The 23,321-nt window shown below is 31.6% G+C and overlaps 2 protein-coding genes across 2 annotated transcripts in view; both read left to right on the top strand.

Annotated features, from left to right (window-relative positions):
- The first annotated feature begins 2,649 nt into the window (after positions 1-2,649).
- LOC136269699 (glycine receptor subunit beta-type 4-like) lies at positions 2,650-10,214 on the top strand. Its single transcript, XM_066088642.1, has 8 exons — positions 2,650-2,787; positions 2,915-3,014; positions 6,472-6,539; positions 6,915-7,138; positions 7,442-7,524; positions 8,748-8,870; positions 9,384-9,748; positions 9,867-10,214. The coding sequence occupies exons 2-8, from the start codon at positions 2,939-2,941 to the stop codon at positions 10,128-10,130; spliced, it is 1,203 nt and encodes a 400-aa protein (XP_065944714.1). The 5' UTR covers positions 2,650-2,787; positions 2,915-2,938; the 3' UTR covers positions 10,131-10,214.
- Positions 10,215-16,469: 6,255 nt separating this feature from the next.
- The window catches only part of LOC105322953 (glutamate-gated chloride channel alpha), an 8,597-nt gene continuing 1,745 nt past the window's right edge, over positions 16,470-23,321 (top strand). Inside the window, exons 1-7 of the mRNA XM_020065121.3 lie at positions 16,470-17,762; positions 17,957-18,062; positions 18,514-18,581; positions 20,360-20,583; positions 21,682-21,764; positions 22,499-22,621; positions 22,892-23,256. Of these exons, the coding sequence (XP_019920680.3) occupies positions 17,715-17,762; positions 17,957-18,062; positions 18,514-18,581; positions 20,360-20,583; positions 21,682-21,764; positions 22,499-22,621; positions 22,892-23,256 (1,017 nt within the window). The 5' untranslated portion in view covers positions 16,470-17,714. The remainder of the gene's footprint in view (positions 17,763-17,956; positions 18,063-18,513; positions 18,582-20,359; positions 20,584-21,681; positions 21,765-22,498; positions 22,622-22,891; positions 23,257-23,321) is intronic.

The raw sequence follows: 23,321 nt of genomic DNA, 5'->3' as shown, positions 1-23,321 counted from the left end.
ACATTCATATTAGATCAGATACTTATGTTACAAGTGATTAATTATTCTATTTATAACTTTATTTTGTGGAATAATAAGTTCTATGTAATTAACCGAAAGCTGTTTATTTCTAGTCAGAGAATTGATGCAATGTTGACATCTAGTCAGTTGTGTATAAGTATGTTTATAGGTTAAAATAATAGATGTCCTGATGTTATAAATGATCGTTTGATACAAAACGTTTTTATTAAAATAGTGGTTCCTTATCAAATATATTTATTTTTTATAAATTGAAGGTAAGACCTGATATATTTATATTGAATAGTCCTCTTGTATGATGAAGTCACAGTCACAGTGACCGGAAGCCCTAATGCTGCATTCCTTACTGAGGTTTGTGAACTGTGTACATTATTATTACATTATTTATACTTCATATTATTTCTTACTTAGATGTTATGTTGCATGATGAATAATAAGTGTAATAGCAAGAGGTCATAAACATTTCTTTTTTGAAATCATGTCAAAGAGTATATGTATTACTATCACTTTCAATTGTATATATTGTTTATTTTAGGACCACTGGCAGTATTAACCAATATTGAACAATCAAGAATAAAAGAACTGCAACATAAGGACCGTTTATTTTTATGTGTTACACTTGAAATTATTAGATTAATCTCCTCCGCAATGATGCCTCCGTCTCTAAGTACTTTCAGTACTTTGATTAGTTTGGGGGTTACATGTACACATACCTGTTAACCCTCCCGCACTGCGCGGGAGACTCCCGCAAAACGGCCTAAAAATCTAAGATCTCCCGCATCCAACCTATCTCCCGCGCGGGAGACAAATTTTTCCCGCAATCGTATTTTGTCTTCCTCATACCCCCCCCCCCCCAATTCTGAATCTTTACATGCAAATTTCAACAACCACTGCGGGGTTTTCTCTGATTTTGAGCTTAAAAAGCTGCTGTGTAGCTTGAATATATCAAAATCCATCCATGTACTGTCTACCGTGATCATGGTATGACATGTTATAGTCCAGTTTACTTTTTACGATTACTTCCGGTTTTGACTTAAATCAGTTACGTATTTAGTTATGCATACTAGGCCTTATAAACAAAATAGGTGAAAGCTTAAAAACATCTTGATTTTACTCTGTAACACCAAAGAAAACAATACACAGCCAGTGACGTCACTTAACAGGTGCGCAGGTAAAGCACCCAAGCCACGTGCAGTGAGTCGTGACTAATTCTGTCTGGCAAGCACGGTCGGTAAAAATCAAAGTGAGTTTGGAAGACTGAGTGTTTATACAAGTTACCAATAAAAGTGAAGCTCGAGGAAAAAGTGTAAAAGCATTTCACAAGAGTTTTTAAAGTTTATAGTACCGGTACTATGAATTACAGGGATGCTTATATAGACATTACAACAGAGATCAGTTTTAAATGATACTGGAGACATGTTGTTTTGTGAATTAAAAATCTATCCCATAGGCGTCGGAACAGGGTGGGCTTAGCCCCCCCCCCTTTTTTTGCAAAGTTATACCTAACCATTAGAAACATAGCATGATAGAGGGTTCAGCCCCCCCCCCCCCACTTTTTCTCGCAGGAAAGATTATTGTTCCTAAATTTACCTTGAAAGATCGAGAAGTTGGATTCAGAAGCATACTAATTTTAATGAATATTATTTACTGGTATTTTCTTAACTGGGTTTCACTGCAAATTCAAAATACGCTAAATAAATTGTCAGTGTTTACCCAAGATGTCAGCATGCAGTGATGGTTCAATACTGAACAATAAGAAGACTTAATATAAAAAGTGGCGCTGTTGACTTCTTGTATTGTACCATGCAAACAAAATAATAGTTTTCTGAACATGTACAGCAACACAAGTTGTAATTGCACACTGGTAGTCAATGTCATAGAAATAATAAAATTTAAAATGATTGCAAATGCATTAAATACAATGGTAAAATAAGGTATCTAACAGTATTTCAATATATATTAATTTGCATTTTACGTGAAAAAACGTCGTTTACGCAAAATCTCCCCACATAACAGCTTTGAAAGGTTAACAGGTATGTACATGTAGATGCAACCTGCTAAATGTTCTTCTTCGACGTACACATACATACCAGTATATAACTAACTAAAGTTAAACAACGTTGTTCAAGGGTAAATGAGTTGTAGAAAGTTTAACCTCCTTTCCAAGTTGCAACAAGGTTAGACGTTACAAAGCAATTAAAAAAATACGCTTTGATTCTTTTCCCCTCTCTTGGAGCAGATGTTGACCGAATATCTAGTAAAATAAATAATAGACAGAGCATTGAATAAAAGAGTATTTCTAAAGTGTATACAGGGAGTGTTCTTTAAGACGTTTGCTTAGAGGACAAAAATATGAAGACAATTCGGATCTATTGCGTAAAAGTGCTTTTAAAAAATTTTTTGTACTCATAAACGGGAATTTCCACTTCTTTATTCATGTTTTTGTTTTGGTTCAATAACTATTCGTTTTACTTTTGTTGAACGTGGATCTAAATTTTAATACTGAATTTCTTATTAAAGAGACTACTAAGATTAATTTAAAGTCACCATTCACTAGCCGTCATGGCTTATGGTTATTTAAACTTCCTTGTTGGAATCCATTCAATATCAGAAAAAATATTTTAACGCGATTGGTTGGGTTCATGGCTAATTATAGCACACATTTTCCAAGTCTGTCCAGAAGTTATATCTTTTCTTTTCTACAGTCACTTTGACTAGGAGGTGGAGACGAACAGAATTATCATGGTAATTTCACATATTTTTTAAATTGTAAGTTGATTTTATTTTAAATCGTTTGGATCACAATTCCAAAATGAATTGATGAATTAAAATTAAAATTAGGTATTGCAATGTACATGTGTATGTATTGCAAATATTTATTTTATTTTTGCTCCAGGTGCCTTCATGTTACTCTTATTTTATGACGTTTTTGGTATTTTCTTTGGATTTAATTACATCTTCCGGAGCAGTCATACTTCCGCCATGGGAAGTTCCAGGTATCAATTTTTATTATAAGTAGCAATTCTTGATTAACAAAAACCACAGTAAAATTGGAGTGTACCATATTGAGGTGTACATGGTACACCCCCGGCCTCTTCAAATTCTTCCAAATGCGTAAACCTGTTGTGAAGAAAAAAAGGAGAAAATATCTCAACACACTAACATGTGAAATCAAATAGAACTAGAAAACAAGAGCTTGGACTGGGGGCACTGTACAGCTGTCTAACTGCAATGTGACGTATGCAAGTCTATTTCATCGCTGGCCACTCAGCTGTTTGAACTTACTTCATTGTAATGTGATTACAATGGGATCAGGCACAAGTCCTCAACAAGATCTGAGTGGATTTTGAGCAAAGACTTCGCAATCTGTGTACAAGCATCATTTTTAACTTGTTTTGATGCGAAAAAAGATAGTTACATCTGTCCTTTACAAAAATTAGATTATTGATAATCCAAATTTGTACATGACAAATGAATTTGAATTATCAATAATCTAAATTTTTGTAAAGGACACATCCTACCGAAAGTTCAAGGTCTTGTTTAAATGGTTCTAAATGGTTCTTGTTATACGCTGGAATGTCTACAATGAAAAAGATTTTTGTTATTCACTTTGTACCTTTGTTCTAAAAAATACACTAAACTTATCAGATAAAGTTTTTAAATTTACCTCTCCATATCATCAATGTCGCATGATGCTAAATTTAAAAGTATATTAAGAGCGCATGCCATAATATAATCACTAGAAAAAAAAATCTAAAGAAAAGCATACTTTGACTATTTTATGCATTGTATTACTTGCTATTATTGCTTCCACCAGTTTTTGCTTGATATTTTGATGATAATAAATATCTTTGGGCTCAAACTAAATGCATCCACTAATGCAAAAAATTTCCAGATTATCTGTTTTGAAACGCCCCCTCTACCGCTTCAGGTTTCAATGTGTCTACGGGGATTTTCGGGAAAAATCCCAGATGACAACGTTGAAAAATTGTGCGAGATATTCCGAGTGAGTTCCGAATGGCGAAAAAAAGTAAACATTTCCCATTATAAATCTCCGTAAGAAATTTGTTTTCGTTCCTGTGAACTATTATGAGTAAAAAATAATGATAGTTTGTCAAAGAAGATGCCTTGAATAATTTCCCTTTTATCAATTTCAATTTTATTTCTTTCACAAGTATGTGTATTTTAATTAAAAATCATTAAAATGATGGAAGCAATAACGTGGGTCAGACTGTAGTGATCAAGTGTTCCATCTCGTGTTTATTATTTTATAATTGTGTTCACGACTATAGAAATAAACTGTTTGGCAAGTTGGCAAGAAAAACATTCAGGTATTCCTTATATTTGTATCAATTTCTTAGCAGAATGAGGTCCCAAATGAAAAAAAAAATATTGCATAGTATATCTTTAAAATGTTGAATCATTGAAACGAAATGAAAGAGGCCTGGGGAAAATCAATCAAGGTGTTGAAGAAAATATTTAATACTTTAACTTTATTTACACTCTCTTCCGTGGCAATACGTCTCTAATCAATTGGGAAGACGGTTTTCAATATATTCTAACAGTAGTGTTTTACACTTAGAATCATCTTTTCAAATAGAACTATGTGACAAGAAGTATGCACTTACACAAGTGTATTATTTAGAATTATTACCTAATCAAAGGGATTTTGTTGTTTTATTACAAATTAAATATTTGCGTCTATTTTTAACTGCCGGTCAATAGACTGCGATCTATTAGACCGGCTGTCGTATAGACTATGATCTATTAGACCGGCAACGCATTTTTTAGCATGTACATGTATTCCTATAGGGGGTAAGTTAAACAAAGGCGCTACATATTCAACATTTTTGCAATAATCTTTCTTGTTTAAAAAAAAATAATGAAATTGTTCATGACCAAAATGATGTTTGAAATCAAATTCACGAAAATGGATGTCAATTATTATGTAAATGTGCTTTTATGCAAGTTATATTGTAACATAAAATACATGTTAATTTCAATTGCAAGTAGAGATGTTTTATTTATTTTATTGTCAATTGCACTCGCAGGAATTGTGATATAGACTATAGCAATTAAGCTATTCACCTGGTCAAATTCCCGTTTCGCACACATTTTTTCGATACCTAATTTTCAAATGTGTGCAAAACGGGAACAAACCATTCAGAACGCGTGTATGTTAATGTTTCACCCTTTCGATAGTTCTCAGGGAATGTATAATATATTCCTTTACATAGACGCTGATTTTAGTACAAGCGGGTGAAACCAAATTCAATGTTATCAAAATGGAATATCAAAAAATCAACAGTTTTAAAGACTCATATAAGGTAAAAGACTATTCAAAATCCAATGGGTTGAAGAATCCACCTTCTTTGTGTAAACTAATATTAAATTGAGATGTTGTAAAGCATGCAACAGGTTTGGTGCATGTTAAAGATAAAAAAAATCCTAGTATATTGCATAATGGCACGAAAACCATCTGCAATATGCAAATTGTAAACCCCGAGAACTAAAAAAAGGAATTAGGTAATAAAACAATTATTTAATGCTTGAACAGTCAATAGACCAGAATTTTTTTCCCTTGGTGCAGGGAACAGCTCAGTATGATCTATTGCCCTCGGCCGTTGTCCCTGCACCTCGGGAAAAATATTCTGGTCTATTGACTGCTCAAGCATTAAATAACTGTATACTATTTAGCAATTAAAAACGCACCGATGTCTGGGACACTCAGTCACTATACCGAACCTGAATTCAAAGAAATGGAATTGGTTGTTAATTACTTCTATACAACACGTGGTAAACTGTAAATGTCGAACGGGGTAATTTATTTTTTAACTTATTTTGAGAGTAACATATTTTCTGCACAGTCAAGAAAATAAAAATTTCGACTTTTCAAAAGATTTTTCTACAAGTTTTTGAGAGAGTTAGATTTTTTTTCATTCACAAGTAAATATTTTTGGACTTTTCAAAAATCTTCACTACAAACAATTAAATAATATGGGTCCCAATTACGTTTGCCATGCAAAATTTGACATACAAATGTGTTAAGGTTTTTGCAACAATTATATGATTATATTTACATTTTCCAGTGCCTTTGCCTGTGATAACACTACGTATCGATTTTGTACTATATAACCCATATTACAAATGACGCCAAATTGAGGCGCCAGCGGGGTTTGCTTATTCATATTTAAATATTTTAATTGTACGATGGCTTAAAATTATATAAATATAAGTAATAAGGAATCATTCTTTGAATATTATGAGGTGATAATTTCGGTCGGGGTGTGATCAAATCTATCATAAAGCCCTTCGGGCTTTATTGGATTTGATCACGCCCCGACCGAAATTATCACCTCATAATACTCAAAGAATGATTCCTTATTCCTTATATAAAGAAGCACTTCACTTTTAACATTAGACGACTGAACTGCTAAACACTAACTTTTTCAGACAATGGCGACAAAGAAACAAAAGTGACCATGTCCTTGTATGTTACACAGTTTAGAAGTGTATTGTTTGTAAGTACATGTATATCACAATTTCTCAGTAAAATAAAACACTTGCCTCCTAAAATGTCTTTTTCAAAAAGGGAACAAAGGATAAGAGATAAAGAAGGATTTATATTTTGGAAAAATATATAAGACTGAAAAAAATGATCTTTTTAAGTACTGAAAATAGCAATTTTTTCCTCTTTGGTTTTTCCATTCCACTTATGATATTACCAAAGAGATTTACATAGTGAAGATTAAATATAATCAGTAATTTTAATATTTAAGAACTATACTCATTATTAGTATGTGATATTCAACTAAATTTTACTTAAGAAACTTAAGAATAATACCACAAATAATGATGCACACAAAAAAAATTATAATTTTTTTTTATTGTTTTAGGATGCAGAGATGACATTTGACATTCATCAGTCGTGGACTGATCCAAGATTTAAAAACACATCAAGGAACCCAAACGACTATAATATATACAGAGCGGAGGAATTTGAGAATATATGGCGACCCGACACCTACATCGCTAACGAAATGCCAAACGGCGTGTTTGAGACCACGCCCACTGACAATATCTACGCCTATTTCAATGGAAGCCTGTTCTTGACAACTCGGTTAGTTTAGGTGTCGAATTTGCTACAAACATTTACTATTATTATTCGTTGGTTCATGAAAGTTTATTAAAATCGTAGGATTTTCGTGTGGATAACTACATATATCTATCACAATGACACTCTAAGATTGCTGTAAAGGAGAAAGACATTAATACCGAAGAACAATGATCATAGAATATAACGGATAATAATGTATTTTAAATACATTTGTTTGGAACATCGTTTTAATGTATTTTTTAAAAAGTCAAATAAATGGGTTTTTAAAGGTGCATATGTATTTATTTGATTTTTATATACTTTCAGCCACTCGATAATTTTCCATTGTGACGTGAAGTTGTTTGCATTACCAATCAAAGATGAGACGTGTTCCTTGTATTTCAAAAGCGGTATAATGGCTCATTAGTTACATACACATTTAAAGGGGATATCGGTACTCTTTCAGTCAAAATCTCCATTGTCTCTCTTTATATTTCTCTAGTTCTATTTCTATTCTCTGTTAGCAGTTTTGAAACCTTTTTAGATTTTTAAACCTTTTTAAATTTTAAACATTTTCAAAAAAAAATTTGAATTTATAGTTTTCAAATTTTATATCTTATAAAATTTGAAATTTTATATCTACAAAGTTAATGGTAATTTTTTAAAAATGAGATGAATATTTAGTGTAAAAATTAAAAGACTATGCTGGAAAATCTTATCAGCACGTAGATGACCATTATACAAGTGCTTAAAATGCAGACTACAACAAAGAGAGTTAAAACCACTTCGATTGGTCAAACATCTGCCTTTTTAAAAATGCAACATAATTCTTACTTATGGGAGAAAAAATACTTTTCCTGTAGGATACATTTTGCATGGCTTTTTTATTAAAACTCTTAAATATTCTTTCTAATAGGATATACGTGATTTAAGTAGAATTTATTTAAGGCAAGTAGTTTTCATGAGGGAAATTTATTTTTATTTTGCTTATCGGTACGTTCAAATACATGTACTACTTTTTTAAAAATTCCTTCAAAAGTTGAAAGTCCTATAGGACTTCAGGTTATTCTAGGAAGAAAATCTGTAGGTCCAATACAAATGGGGATTTTCCATGGGAATCATTAATTTTCGTGAAAGATACCGGTATTAATTGCTAAAAGAGGATACTGAACCTGAAAGTTTATGATACAATTCACTAAATAAAAAAGGAATCAACAAATGTAATATACATCTTGATTCAGGCGAAACTATCCGTTGCAAATAGGTTAAAAATTAAATTGTTAAAGTTTTCTTTGATGATATAATTTTAATTGTCAGTCATATTTTGTCAAATATTTGCCCTAAAACCACAGTCATGAGAATCAAGGATTCAAGTTTGGGGAATAAAATCGTTGTTTTTCGTAACGCCACCATTTACATCGTTATTTGCTACCCTAGTCCTATTTCATTCAGTCATCCCATCCATGTTGCTTTAGCTGTAAACTCAATTTGCAATTTATCATGTTTGGAAAGACATCAAAATGAGATTCCATGTATACATTTGTAACATATTTATGTATTATATACTAGTATCATATAATATTATGATATTTGCTGTATTTCATATTGAAGAACTAACTTGTAACCATTCCAGCATCATATGTGTCCAAGAATTTGAAACTTACCTGGGAACAAGTAAACCCAGTTTTATATTCCCAAAACATGGAAACGTATGCTGTCAAAATTCATAAGACGGAACCCAAGCGTTGTCCTTTAGGTTAGTTCCAGGTTTCAGATTTTGAAATTAGATATGCTTGTTTTTTTTTCTTATTAACGATATTAAAATAACCGAAAAATTATCCGTACTATGTATTATAATATAATACATGTACCTTGGTACATGAAACTGTCATTGTATTTAATTTGCTTTGTAATATGACATGTGAAGTTTGATGTAAAAGAATTATCAGCTGTAATGTTTTAAACTCAAATAAATCTAATCTTCGGCTATCATTCACCGTAAAAAAAAACCTCCTCTGCAATTCTGTACGTGATGAAAATAGAAAACAAAAAACACGAGGATTGTACCAAAATAACGAAGACAAGTAAAGTTTTTCAGTTAACAAAAAACACAGAAAATTGAAACTTGCAATATGTTTAGCTGTCGCGTGAAATGGCACCGAACGGACTTTTGGTATTCTGTTCTGTGTATGAAATTTTGAAACAACCCTCGTATATAGATCAAATACACGCATTTGTTACCATACTATGAAATTTTGCATATGAATAGAAAAAGATGGACCATGTGTCCACCTTCTGTTGCACGTCCAGAGGACCTATCAAGTGATGATCGTACAGGTATATCTACCAAGCACCTGTATTGTTGTGATCACGTGGTTGGGGTTTTGGATTCACCACACAGAAGTATCGAGTCGAACTCGTATTTCGACCATTTCATTGACTGCAATAGTCACAGAGAGCGTCGCTGTTCTCATTATTAACCCGGACCAAGTTCACATGGCCGCCATTGAAGCATGGAATTCTGGGTGTATGGTTCTCATTACTCTGGCATTTTTGGAGTTTGTCATTGTTCACAACTATCACAGAAGAGAGATTAGGACTAATTCTGTTCCTAAATCTATACAAACAAAAAAGGTATTGTATTTTTGGTTTTCGAAATACAATTTTATTCAACCATAACCAATTTGAATATTAATAATAGTATCAATGTTTGATGATACAACTTAAAAGTGTGATTATTAAACTATTTTAGGGTACTTCATCTCGGCCAATTAACATCTCTGCCAACTTTAAAGCCAACAACAAGAAAAATAGAACCAAACCTAACTTATCCAAAGAACGGATTTATATAGTTGAGATGGAAGCTGGTGCAAACAAAACTCGTGAGAATCGAAAAACCCGTCGTATAACTCCAGAAACTATCGACAAAATATCATCTGTGATATACATTTTATTATTTGTGTTATTCAATGTTTATTACTGGTCATTTTTCTTAACTGAAGCGGACAAGCAATAATTTTAGATCATATAGGATTTTACTTTGTTATACACAGTATTTTTATACAAAGATGAATAGAAAGTAAACAATTATACACTTTTATATTGGTTTATACATATACATTTATAAGCTTACATATTTTGTAAGTAAAACACTGTCTACATTTGACATGTATTATGAGGATTGGGGTGCATTACCAATAAGAGCTGTGCAATATCTGAAATACCTCTTTAAGCCTTAACTTGTTTCTAATTTTGCTATATCATGTTTGACCAAAAAAATAGTTTTGTAGCAGTATATGTACATGTAAATATATAAAAAACAATAACTTAGTAAACATTTCAGTACAATTCTATTAATTTCGTGTTAACAACCCAAGTTTTATACAATAAAGGAAAAGTTATTATGGAATCATTAGATTTCGTAGTGGCTCAATTTACGATTGAATTCGTAGGGTACCTCTCATCCACGAATTGACATCTTCCACGAATTATTAAATTATGGTTATGAAGCCAGATCTCCCTTTTGAGATGTATCGTAATACACTACGATATGTCCCCACAAAGAAGGAAAATTGAAGCAATCCACGGAAATTTGTCCCCGCGAATTTTAAAGATTCTATTGTAATCAAGAATCAAACTATTTTTATTTGTGCTTTCAATTTTGATTACTTGAAAATTATAATAGACATTTTTTCCACTTATTTTACTCTTACTTTCATTTTATTATTGCAATCTTTACGTACGTGTTCCAATATATTTTTTATATTACTAACCTTTTTATGGTTGTAGCCGCTGAATATTTGCATAAACATCTCTCAAAATTTTACACCACGACCAATCATATTAAATTTTGAATATTTTTACAATTGATCAAATTCGTACCTATTTTCAGGTACACTATTTTACCAAATCGCCGACTTTATTTGATTTCTCAATCAAAATTTGTCAAGCAAGAGTTTGAATAAAGGCTCAGGGATAATTGCTTTTTGTATATATTTACAATGTTTATACACAGGGAGCAATATACTAAGATATAATTGTAAAACACGCTTGTCAAAGAGAGGCTACTCTGATAAAGAAATAGACAATTTGTAAACTACCCACTTGCCAAAAATACCTCCAAAATGTGAACAATGGCAACCATTCAATTCAAAATAGACGTTTTGCAAATATTGTAATCTGAATTCTTTTTCTATTTTCTAAGTTAAGAATGCGTCATTTGTTGTGTTGTTCCGCTATAATCGAGATAGAGAGCTTATATTGTTTTTGTTCTGTACAAAAAAAATCAAGGCCTTGTTTTTGTTTACATTTACATATTTTTCAAATTCTTCAGAGAAAATATAAAGTTAAAATGTGACAAACACTGCAACCTATATTTTTTTTTGTTCACTACGATATAAAATTTAAAAAAAATGCCTGAAACATATTATTTAACCAACTGCAGGTAAACAGAAACGTGGCACAAGTCTTGTTTTCATAACAAAGAACTGTAAGCTCTATTTTTAAAAACTCGACAACTGACATTCATATCCTAGACAAAGCCAAATTTGTTGAAGCATTGCAAATATTATAAAAATAAATACAATTTGATTTTTTTTTTCATCCTAATTTGTAACAATAATGATATTGCCCCTTTCAGAACAATTAGTACAGGCAGATCCATCATGTTCAGCTCTCCTTACAAACCACCAAACCTCTCAATGCCTCCCTGATAATAACCTCTTTTTATGTTTCTCATGCTGCACAACCTCATCGCAGCTCTGTTTTTGCTGTTTGATAAATGAACTCAACACTTGTGCATGATGAAATTTGTCATTTATTAAAAATGACGAAAGTAAAGAAAAATATAAACAACATAGTAGGGGATCAGACCCCAAAACTGTTCACACAAAATATTAAATAACTTATCAATATGCTGATCCCCTTAAATTACAGAAAAACAATATTTTGTTCAAAATTATATACAATATATACAAAACCAGCAAAAAGATGGCACCTCAAAAATAAAATAGCCAATATATACAAAACCAGCAAAAAGATGGCACCTCAAAAATAAAATATGCAGAATAACAATATTTTTTACATGTATGCAACTTTCAAATATTGGAGTGGTGAAACGGGGATGGTGGTGGGTGTATCAAAATATTACTCGTGTTAACACTCTCAGAGATGAAGACAGAATGACCTTATTCTCACTGGTCAGATACTGACCGCATCAAACCACGTGACCATATTGTTTAATTTGATTGGCTATTAAATTTAATTTGGCGAGAATTACACCATGGAATTTTTTACAATTACATAATAGGTAACTGGGAGGTTTTTAGACTAGGGATTTGGGCTAAAAATAGACATGGACAGTGACCACTGAAGGGAAATTACATAATATGGCCAACTACCTCTAAAAGTGTCAGGTACACTATTTTACCAAATCGCCGACTTTATTTGATTTCTCAATCAAAATTTGTCAAGCAAGAGTTTGAATAAAGGTTCAGGGATAATTGCTTATTGTATATATTTACAATGTTTATACACAGGGAGCAATATACTAAGATATAATTGTAAAACACGCTTGTCAAAGAGAGGCTACTCTGATAAAGAAATAGACAATTTGTAAACTACCCACTTGCCAAAAATACCTCCAAAATGTGAACAATGCAACCATTCAATTCAAAATAGACGTTTTGCAAATAGTGTAATCTGAATTCTTTTTCTATTTTCTAAGTTAAGAATGCGTCATTTGTTGTGTTGTTCAGCTATAATCGAGATAGAGAGCTTATATTGTTTTTGTTCTGTACAAAAAAATTCAAGGCCATGCTTTTGTTTACATTTACATATTTTTCAAATTCTTCAGAGAAAATATAAAGTTAAAATGTGACAAACACTGCAAACTATATTTTTTTTTGTTCACTACGATATGAAATTTAAAAAAAATGCCTGAAACATATTATTTAACCAACTGCAGGTAAACAGAAACGTGTTTTCATAACAAAGAACTGTAAGCTCTGTTTTTAAAAACTCGACAACAGACATTCATATCCTAGACAAAACCAAATTTGTTGAAGCAATGCAAATATTATAAAAATAAATACAATTTGATTTTTTTTCATCCTAATTTGTAACAATAATGATATTGCCCCTTTCAGAACAATTAGTACAGGCAGATCCATCATGTTCAGCTCTCCTTACAAACCACCAAACCTCTCAATGCCTCCCTGATAATAACCTCTTTTTATGTTTTCTCATGCTGCGCAACCTCACCGCAGCTCTGTTTTTGCTGTCTGATAAATGAACTCAACACTTGTGCATGATGAAATTTGTCATTTATTAAAAATGACGAAAGTAAAGAAAAATATAAACAACATAGTAGGGGATCAGACCCCAAAACTGTTCACACAAAATGTTAAATAACTTATCAATATGCCGATCCCCTTAAATTACAGAAAAATAATATTTTGTTCAAAATTATATACAATATATACAAAACCAGCAAAAAGATGGCACCTCAAAAATAAAATAGCCAATATATAAAACACCAGCAAAAAGATGGCACCTCAAAAATAAAATTTGCAGAATAACAATATTTTTTACACGTATGCAACTTTCAAATATTGGAGTGGTGAAACGGGGATGGTGGTGGGTGTATCAAAATATTACTCGTGTTAACACTCTCAGAGATGAAGACAGAATGACCTTATTCTCACTGGTCAGATACTGACCGCATCAAACCAAGTGACCATATTGTTTGATTTGATTGGCTATTAAACTTAATTTGGGGAGAATTACACCATGGAATTTTTTACAATTACATAATAGGTAACTGGGAGGTTTTTAGACTAGGGATTTGGGCTAAAAATAGACATGGACAGTGACCACTGAAGGGAAATTACATAATATGGCCAACTACCTCTACAAGGCCTGGGAAAGAAATGCAACATATCTAATGAAACATAAACATGAAAAATACCATGAATAAGCATATAAAATTATAGCATTCAACACATAAATACAATTATTAACATAATTGTTGTTTTATGTTTTCTCATGCTGCACAACCTCACTGCAGCTCTGTTTTTGCTGTCTGATAAATGAACTCAACACTTGTGCATGATGAAATATGTCATTTATTAAAAATGACGAAAGTAAAGACAAATATAAACAACATAGTAGGGGGTCAGACCCCAAAACTGTTCACACAAAATGTTAAATAACTTATCAATATGCTGATCCCCTTAAATTACAGAAAAACAATATTTTGTTCAAAATTATATACAAAACCAGCAAAAAGATGGCACCTCAAAAATAAAATATGCCACCAAATGTGAATTGCATAATGACAATTGGTAATTCCATTGTGCCATCCTGTTTAACACCTTCTCATAATGTGATCGGTTGATAGATTAACAACTTCACAACATTATTGGTTGATTCATGTCTGACATAGAAACCAGTAGTTAGCATGCCTCAGTTTCAAAATAGTAAATAATAGTAACTGTTTTAGAGTTTTGTATCTGAATGATATGATTATTTCATTGACATGGCATTATGCACTTTAACAACAAAGTACAAATCAATTTTGTTAGAACAGAATGTGAGAATATGCCCAATGGAAGTTGCAATCCTCTGTAAAGATTAAGATCATGTTAACTGCGTTTCCTCTGGTACTATCCATACACGGTACAAACAATTTTTTGACGGCTTATCAAGCGAGCTGGAGCGAGCCGATAAGTGCAATTGGTCCCAACCACTTAACATTTTCAATACAGTCAAGTGTTGCCTGTAAATAAATGTTTTAAATCTTTATGTAATGTACGCGTAATTTTAAAGTTCGAGTGTCCAGGTGATGGCTCTTTCTTTTATGATCGAACTTAAAATGATGCTGCAATAAATTCCCTCAATCAAAAGTTTAAATAAGGTACTGGTATTCCATTACACTGCATATTTTCAGACCTTTAAATTAATGACATCTATGCAAGGTATTTTGGATTAGTTATTATCATACGAACTATTTGTATTTAGAAGGAGAACATAGAAAATAAACTAGGTAATGGCTCATGACATTTTTTAAATTTTTTTTTATTAATTCCACCAATTATGGCACCATTCCCCTCAAAGTAACCTTACCAACTGAAATCTTTCTGATTTAAAAGTAGATATTCTTGAACATAGGTTTTTAGGTTAATTATAAGATTTTACAATAGACAGGAGTTTTCAGTAAAGAATTACATCGTCAATGGCCTTAGATTAGACCAAAATTATGTTCTTCGCTTCACCATCTTTTAAAGCTACATAGATGTGATGTTGAATTTTTATGCTTATAGGTAGCAACACACTATTCATCGGACTGAGTTCTGTTAGGATGTCTTGGTCGTCACAAATTGACGGGCAGTGTTGTAATTCATATATCATTCTGGCAGGTAAAAGAACACAAAGGATCATTTATGAGCTTCCTTATAATAAGTAAACAATGTCTTCGTGATAAACAATAACCAGTAGAATTATATCTCTGTCATTTTGGAATTTTTCTGTCTGTATCTTAAATATACAACCTCGTGCATTACATACTTCAACATTGTCATAAGATGAAATCTTGAAAATAACAAACTAACCGTAACAATTGCTACTTTGCAAACCACTATGCAAGGGATACAAAAATTCTGCCTTCTTCAAATGTGAACTGAAATCACGTATTCCTTGTTATCGATACGTGTAAAGACATGGTGGAAAGAGGAAAGGGGCCTCAAAGTACAAAGTCAATCATGTATTACATGTAGGTAATTTACGTTAAAAGAAATCGCATGCAATTGTCGCACAATTACATTAATTGGAATTTTTTGTTCACTAGATTTTTTTTTAAATTCACAAATATTTACAAAATATTTCTTGATTTCTAATACATATAACTTTTGTGTATTGAAATCCTTCGAATATAAGAAAAACGATTTTATCTTCATTTATCTCCATAAAGGTTGAAGATATGTCCTTAATTCCCTGACATGTACTAGTATATGACTGTAAGTTGTCATTATGATAGCGCTGTATAGTAAACTGTTTGATAATTGCTAGTAATAGATTACTACTAAAAGGTCATTTGTACTTGTATTTTAAATGACGATAAATTCATTTGCATTTTACCCGCACGTGTATGGCCATCTAGTGTGAAAATAACCCATTGTACAATGCAAGGATCATTCAACTCATAAAAGCAATTTCCCATGACTAGAAGTAAAAAAAACCGATTACATTTCATCACAAGCAGAGATATTCTTTGACCTAGCCATCCTAGCAAGCAAAGGGTTTTAAGTCTCCTCCACTACGGGGAAGGGGGGGGCAGGGGGGGGGGGGATTGGGGAGGTTGGTGTGCAGTTGATTAAAAAATACTTGGCTTGCAAAAATATCACTTGCCTTTACAAACCACTTTTACCGAGATTGCCCGCCCATTATATACATCACATTTCTATCATTCAGATGTTGAATGTTTGACACGTTAAATTAATTTATTATTTTTACAAATGTAGCATTATCTATTTTTATTCATATTTATACAGAGATCCCCGTTTCGCCTAAAATGACATAGACTAAGATATCATATACATGTACAAAGATAGAACATCAAATCTAAAAATATAAAAATTTTCCCTCTATGTGCTGTCTCACGTTTAAGTGCATTTTTTAAAACTTTGATAAAATTAAGGAAAACTTTTTCGGTATCTTTGAGGTGGTCTGAACTTCAATAATATGTAAATCAATTTAAATAACTTCTTGTTAGATACACTACACCTAAAGATTCTATAAAACATGACGGTTAGATCCAGTAAAACATGCCGATTAGTGTCTCGACAGGATTTCTTGAAGTTTTGTTTTCAATATGATTTATATTCTAAATGTACAAAATCGACAGTAAACTTTTAACTGCAAAAATGAAAAAGATATGTATGCTTTTCTCGTAGTTTTTAAAAAACTTACTGAAGAAAACAATTACTTGTATTAAAAATCATTGACGGATCTCTTTGAAACTTCATTTTTTACTATATCACATGTTTTATGATTGAAAAGTAAAATGAAAAAATTAGCAATTGGCTATTAACTTTGCATTTTATTTTACATTAATTTGCAACTTTCCAATGGGTCAATATTACTAGTAATCCAGAAGTGATGTTATGAACAAATTGCACTGTTAAAACACATATAATACATGCATCTCAAAATCAGAAAGAGCTGTTTTTCTCATTATATTCTGCAGTATAATGAGAGCCTCAGAAGCATTCGTAAAGTTTTATAAATATATTTTGAAGATAATGATATATTTAGATCATGTACCATCAAAGGTAAATGTTAAGGGAAATATTCTTTTTTTGAATAATTTCTACCCAACGCATCAAAATTCCAAATGCCAAATCCATTTTCATTACATATTGTTTAAAGTCGATTTACAGTTTCAAGAGTTTGTTTGTATTGTATACCATGTCATAAATTTAGCTTTCATTGATCATGGACACTTCCTTGTCGGAATCGGCTTCATTTGAGCATATACTTGAAAATGATTGGTTAAAGTGCTTGCTTACCTCAGCACATTGTTTCAATGTATATATGTTAACAAATGTTTTCTTTGGTTCAGTTACTTCAATTTACAGAAGCGAGCAGAATGGTAATTCTTGATCATATTCTCATAAGTTATGGATGATGTACAATTTTTAATAGCATCCCTCTGTATGAATTTAGATATTGAGATTGTTAATTTTAAATCATAACTGTATTCAGGTATAAACAAATTGATTATGAAATCCATTTTTTTTTAAATTATACGGTACATGAACATTTCTGCCATACTTTTGTTTTTAGGTTTCCACGCGGTACATGTACATTTCTGTAATGACTTTCGCCGTGCTGTATCAGGAACTGATCAAAGGTTCTGGAGCAGTAATACCACCGCCATGGGAAGTAGCAGGTAAGTAAATTATCTATCATTGTGTTAGTTGCCAAATGTAACTATATATTGTCAAATGGTACTATGAAATTGTTATACAGGGTTTTTATACCTTCCTGATATTATATGACTACATTAACATAATGTACATTCAAATCAAGTACTAAGACTAATCGTGTGTATCTTAGTATCATCTATATGTGTGGCTGTGATGTTTATTATAAATGCTACAGATCTATGTATTATCGGCTCTAATAAACCGGTAACTTTCTCATCATGCCATTAATTTAGTTAATCTGTATATTGGATGCAATATTCTAAAATGCCATACATGTACATGATATCTATTTTCAAGTTAAATCATGAATTGAAAAGGCTACCATATGCATATGAAAAGACAAAGAGTATATTCCGAGATATGCCATGTTACACGGGACCTAATTTTATCAAAAAACTGATTTTACTTTTTCAGACAATGTCGGCAATGAAACAACAGTGACAGTGTCTTTGTTTGTTTCACAATTTAGAAGTGTAATGTTTGTAAGTAAATTTGTTGATATTCTGTTTATAGATAATATTTTCATTTGTAAGAATGGCTGTAAAGAATTTCTCATTTTATATTGACAATGCATGACGGTCATATCTATATTAATTTTATAAACTAAGAATTTTTGTCAATAAACTACGAAATGGCTGCACTGGTGTAACTGCTTATACATTTGATATTTTGACATACAGGTATGTGAGATGATGTCCGTAAGCTTGAGTTGATTAATACATGATAAGTAATTATTATAAAATTAATATAAAACCTGTACCTTCATATTCGATAAACTAGCTCGAAATAGCAAAAATGAGAGTAAAGGGTTGGCACGCTTTGGCGGATCCAAGTCAGTGGGAGTTTGCATCAAAATATATGCTTGCAATGAGATAATATTAAACGATTGCATAAAGAGTGAATATTTTACTGTGAATTTTTTGCGCACATAGAATCCAAGATTAGACAAACGTTAAATAATAAAAGTAAGTCAATTCGTTTTTTGAATGTGCGATTTTAGTGTTGATGTATAGAATGCTTGCTAAGCACGACCAGTGGGATAAACTTTTAAGAACGACCAAGAATGCGGGTTGACTAAATAAATTAACGTCATGGTGAAAAGTGAAGGACGAGTTCATCATGCATCGGGGGCAGATACCTTGGATCGGTCATCTTAGGTTAAGACAAAAAAGTTGATAATCAAAAACAAAACAATTTGATGTGATTTTAATTTTGATGAAAAAAAAAACACTTTTAGAACTGGGTGCCCAGGAACGCGAGTTGACTATTTAACGTCATGGCGGAAAGTGCAGGGCGAGTTAACCACCGGGCAGATGCATCGGATCTGAAAACTTCGGTTTGAAATATACAATGTACAAACAAATATACATACAAAACGTTTTGGTTTTGATTTCAGACATTTTTAAACTACGACAGTTTGGTAGTAAGCATTATACATTAATTGTTATCAATGAACAAATTGTGTTCTACGACATTATGAATAAATGGTGTATGCATGAAACTGGGTAGTTGAACTGGGTAGACTCCCCTTCGAATTCCCTATTGTTTTTCAAAACAGTTTTCAATTTGGAAGTCTTTTTTTGGGACAGTTATGCAATTTTTCAGTACTTATTTAGTTAAGATTTTTCATCTTTGCTTACATTTGATCCTCTTGATCTAAATCGGGACGTACATGTGTATGTACGCCCTTGACTAAATATGTTAAGTCATGCAGTTGGTTTTATTTATTTCAATTTTAAAGGATAGGTTAAGAAAGCAATTTTAAAAAAAAAACATTCGAGTACAGTATACAGAAAAATGAACAAAAAATATATTTGTTCAACATATTTAGCATCTTATCATATTAATGAGTAAAGTGTTCATTATTTCCACGCTTGCGTGAGATACCATACAGTAATCTGAGAGAGAAAAGAATGACAAACCTGAAAAGCAATAATAAGAGAATTTCTAAGTCCTTTTTTTATCAGTTTTTATTAAAAGTAAGGTTTTTGATGTTATTAATCAATATACTAAACATATTATATTAAATCTTAGAAAATGCTAAACAAGAATAAATTTTTAAAAGTTTAAATATTACAATTTTTTCCATGTCAAATACTTGAGATGCATGTAACGGAACAAAAAAATATTAAAATGATGATAGCACATATGCTTATGACTCTACCTTCATTTAAAAATCTCCTTATATATTAATGTAGAAGTACATGTAGTTATCGCCGAAGTGTTGATCGATTTAATATAAGAAAATGTATTGTTTTAGGACGCAGAGATGACATTTGACATCCATCAGTCGTGGACGGATCCAAGATTTAAAAACACCTCACGGAACCCGAACGATTATAACATATACAAAGCGGAAGAATTTGAGAATATTTGGCGACCCGACACCTACATCGCTAACGAAATGCCAAACGGCGTGTTTGAAACCACGCCCACTGACAATATCTACGCCTATTTCAATGGAAGCCTGTTCTTGACAACTCGGTTAGTTTATGAACATCGATTTCCATTCTTTTAACCAAATCAGGATCGATTATATTTCTTTTAAGAATCAGTCAACTTCGTAATATTTCTATTTTGTCCTTATTCGTTCTAAATATTAATACTTTAGAAAAAAACTTAAGTGAGTTACATTAATTATTTTTAAACGTTTGCGGTCATATCATCGTCGGTGACCCCATATAATTTACATCGGTTCTCTCCATCGTTTGAGGAAACTTATGGACTCAAAACCGTGGTTTGCGACGATGCGGTCATATATGAAGTCTATAATCTCCAAAAATTTTATATTCATAGATTTTGTAGAAGTCATTTTTTTATTAGATGTAAGATATATAAATTAGTTTTTATTTGTAAATGAATTAGTTTGTTTTCCAATAGATTATATTTTAGAAAAGAATATCCTAAATATCCTTGAATATCATATTCATTAAGGTGTCCTATTTTAATTTCTTTTAAATCTGACTGTCGATGTTTCCATTCACAAAATCCTTTTTGTTAGCGTCAATACATGTAGTAATAAATTGTAGGGTTTTGACAAACGGGTTGCATAATTATGAATTAAACATTAATTTCCCTTAGAGTGCACGACTTGATTCATTTACATGACAAATGTTTTTATAAAATATGGAAACCACGTTAAGGGTACCCTGTCATCCACTCTCATCTTACGGTTGATGAATCAATTTCAGTGCATTTTCCAGTTATTTCTATCAATAGAATCAATGGAAGCATTGTATCACATTTCGCAAGTCCGGCCTTTTTATTACTTGATATAGAAAAAAAGTTGGTTATCCGAAATAGACGGTAACGTTCCCTATTTTTTTTTTATTTTTCTATGTTTTATATGTTTCAAAATATTGTGTTGTTTGGAGCTTTTTTCAAATATTTTCAAGCATGATATTTACTCAAAAATAAAAACTCGGCGACGTCATGTATATCTCATGTTATATATATATTGATATCTTATTCAACCAAATTTAATCAAAATATTAATTTGAATTAAAAGTTTGATTAGGCAAATTTTGATATACATGTACTTCCGGATTAATCCTTATAATATGCGACTTTGTTTCGTTTCAGCCACTCTATAATTTTCCATTGTGACGTGAAGTTGTTTGCATTACCAATAAAAGACGAGACGTGCTCCTTGTATTTCAAAAGTGGTATGAATGATTTACTCGATTTAAAGAGAATCCATTTATATGGCCCATAGTCAAAACATCTTTGTAATTGAAATAGGGTTATCAAATATACATGTACAGTTCGAAATACACGATCCTGTTTTAGAACAATTTTAATTGTTGATTTTGCAAATATTTAATGTATGACACCCTTGGAAGTATCTTACATCTCATGTCGAACGAGACCTACTTTAACAAAATAAAGTTTTTATGTTTTCTTATGCCGCACAATCTCACCGCCGCTATATTGTTATGTAAAATTTAAAAAAAAATCGTATTTGTTCGAAAAAAAAGAAATTAAAATAAGACATTGCCTAAACCACCTTTTTTCATTTCAACACGTACGAAGTGAATTAATGTACCAAGGGACCTTTTTATACTTCCCTTCTGATGTACATATACAACTCACAAAGGTAGATGCTTAACTTATTTATGGATCAGGAATCGTGATAACACCTACATGTACTTTGCATTATGTTGTATTTTTAATCAATTCACCATAAAACTGTCTTCAGTCAACATGAATGAGTAGCATTGTAGCATTGTGATTTAAACGTTAAATCAAAGATGTATTGAAAGTATATATACATGTATATATCTTAGATCGGGCGACTTACCTGTTAAGATTTATTAGTGCTTATATCCGTTATACAATGTACGGTCCAACAGAGATGTAAAATCTACTCAAGGACTTGTCTAAAAATTCTTATTTCTAGCATCCTATTTGTCCAAGAATTTGAAACTGATTTGGAAACAAGTAAATCCTGTCCTGTATTCCCAAAACATGGAAACTTATGCAGTCAAAATTCACAAAACGGAATCCAAACTGTGTCCTCTAGGTGGGGTTTAGCATTCTTAAGTTTTTAAAAGTATCATTTTTTAAAAATGTTATAATACATGAATTTTGTATATTATTTGTTATTTGTGGAATTCTATTTCAATGATCTGAAATTAAAGATACTTTTGTAATTTTCGGTCTCTATTTAAACATATGTAGGTAATGCATTTTTTTAATCTAAAAAACATTTATTTTAATCTAATAACAAGAAATTTTGAAACAAATCACTTTTTTCAATATATGATAATCATTATAATCATTTACATGACAGAGGATAACGTCCCATGTGTGCACATGGTTTTACACGTCCAGAGAAAGCATCAAGTGATGATAGTTCAGGTATACCTACCTAGCACCTGTATTGTTGTGATCACGTGGTTGGGGTTTTGGATTCACCACACAGAGGTTTCAGGGAGAACTCGTATCTCGACCATATCATTGACTGCTATAGTTGCAGAAAGCGTAGCTGTTCTAATAATTAATCCAGATCAAGTCCACATTGCCGCCATAGAAGCTTGGAATTCTGGGTGTATGATTCTAATTACTCTCGCTTTTCTTGAGTTTGTCATCGTTCACAATTATCATAGACGGAGAATGGTGAATGACCCTATAGTTCAACCCATGCAGACAACACAGGTATTAAAATAAAGTTAACCGAAAAAATTACATTGTCCAACCTTTCAAAACAGGTCGGCTATTCA

Source organism: Magallana gigas, chromosome 6, assembly GCF_963853765.1.
Source record: "Magallana gigas chromosome 6, xbMagGiga1.1, whole genome shotgun sequence".
NCBI classification, from domain to species: Eukaryota; Metazoa; Mollusca; class Bivalvia; order Ostreida; family Ostreidae; genus Magallana; species Magallana gigas.
The sequence above is the reverse complement of the archived record's forward strand: the minus strand, read 5'-3'. Positions and strand labels throughout refer to the sequence as shown.

Coding starts and splice junctions, on each gene's coding strand:
- LOC136269699 (XM_066088642.1), top strand. CDS start 2,939: ATGACGTTTTTGGTATTTTCTTTGGATTTAATTACATCTTCCGGAGCA. Junction 7,525..8,747: donor TTCCTTGTATTTCAAAAGCG/GTATAATGGCTC, acceptor TAACCATTCCAG/CATCATATGTGTCCAAGAAT. Junction 9,749..9,866: donor AATCTATACAAACAAAAAAG/GTATTGTATTTT, acceptor AAACTATTTTAG/GGTACTTCATCTCGGCCAAT.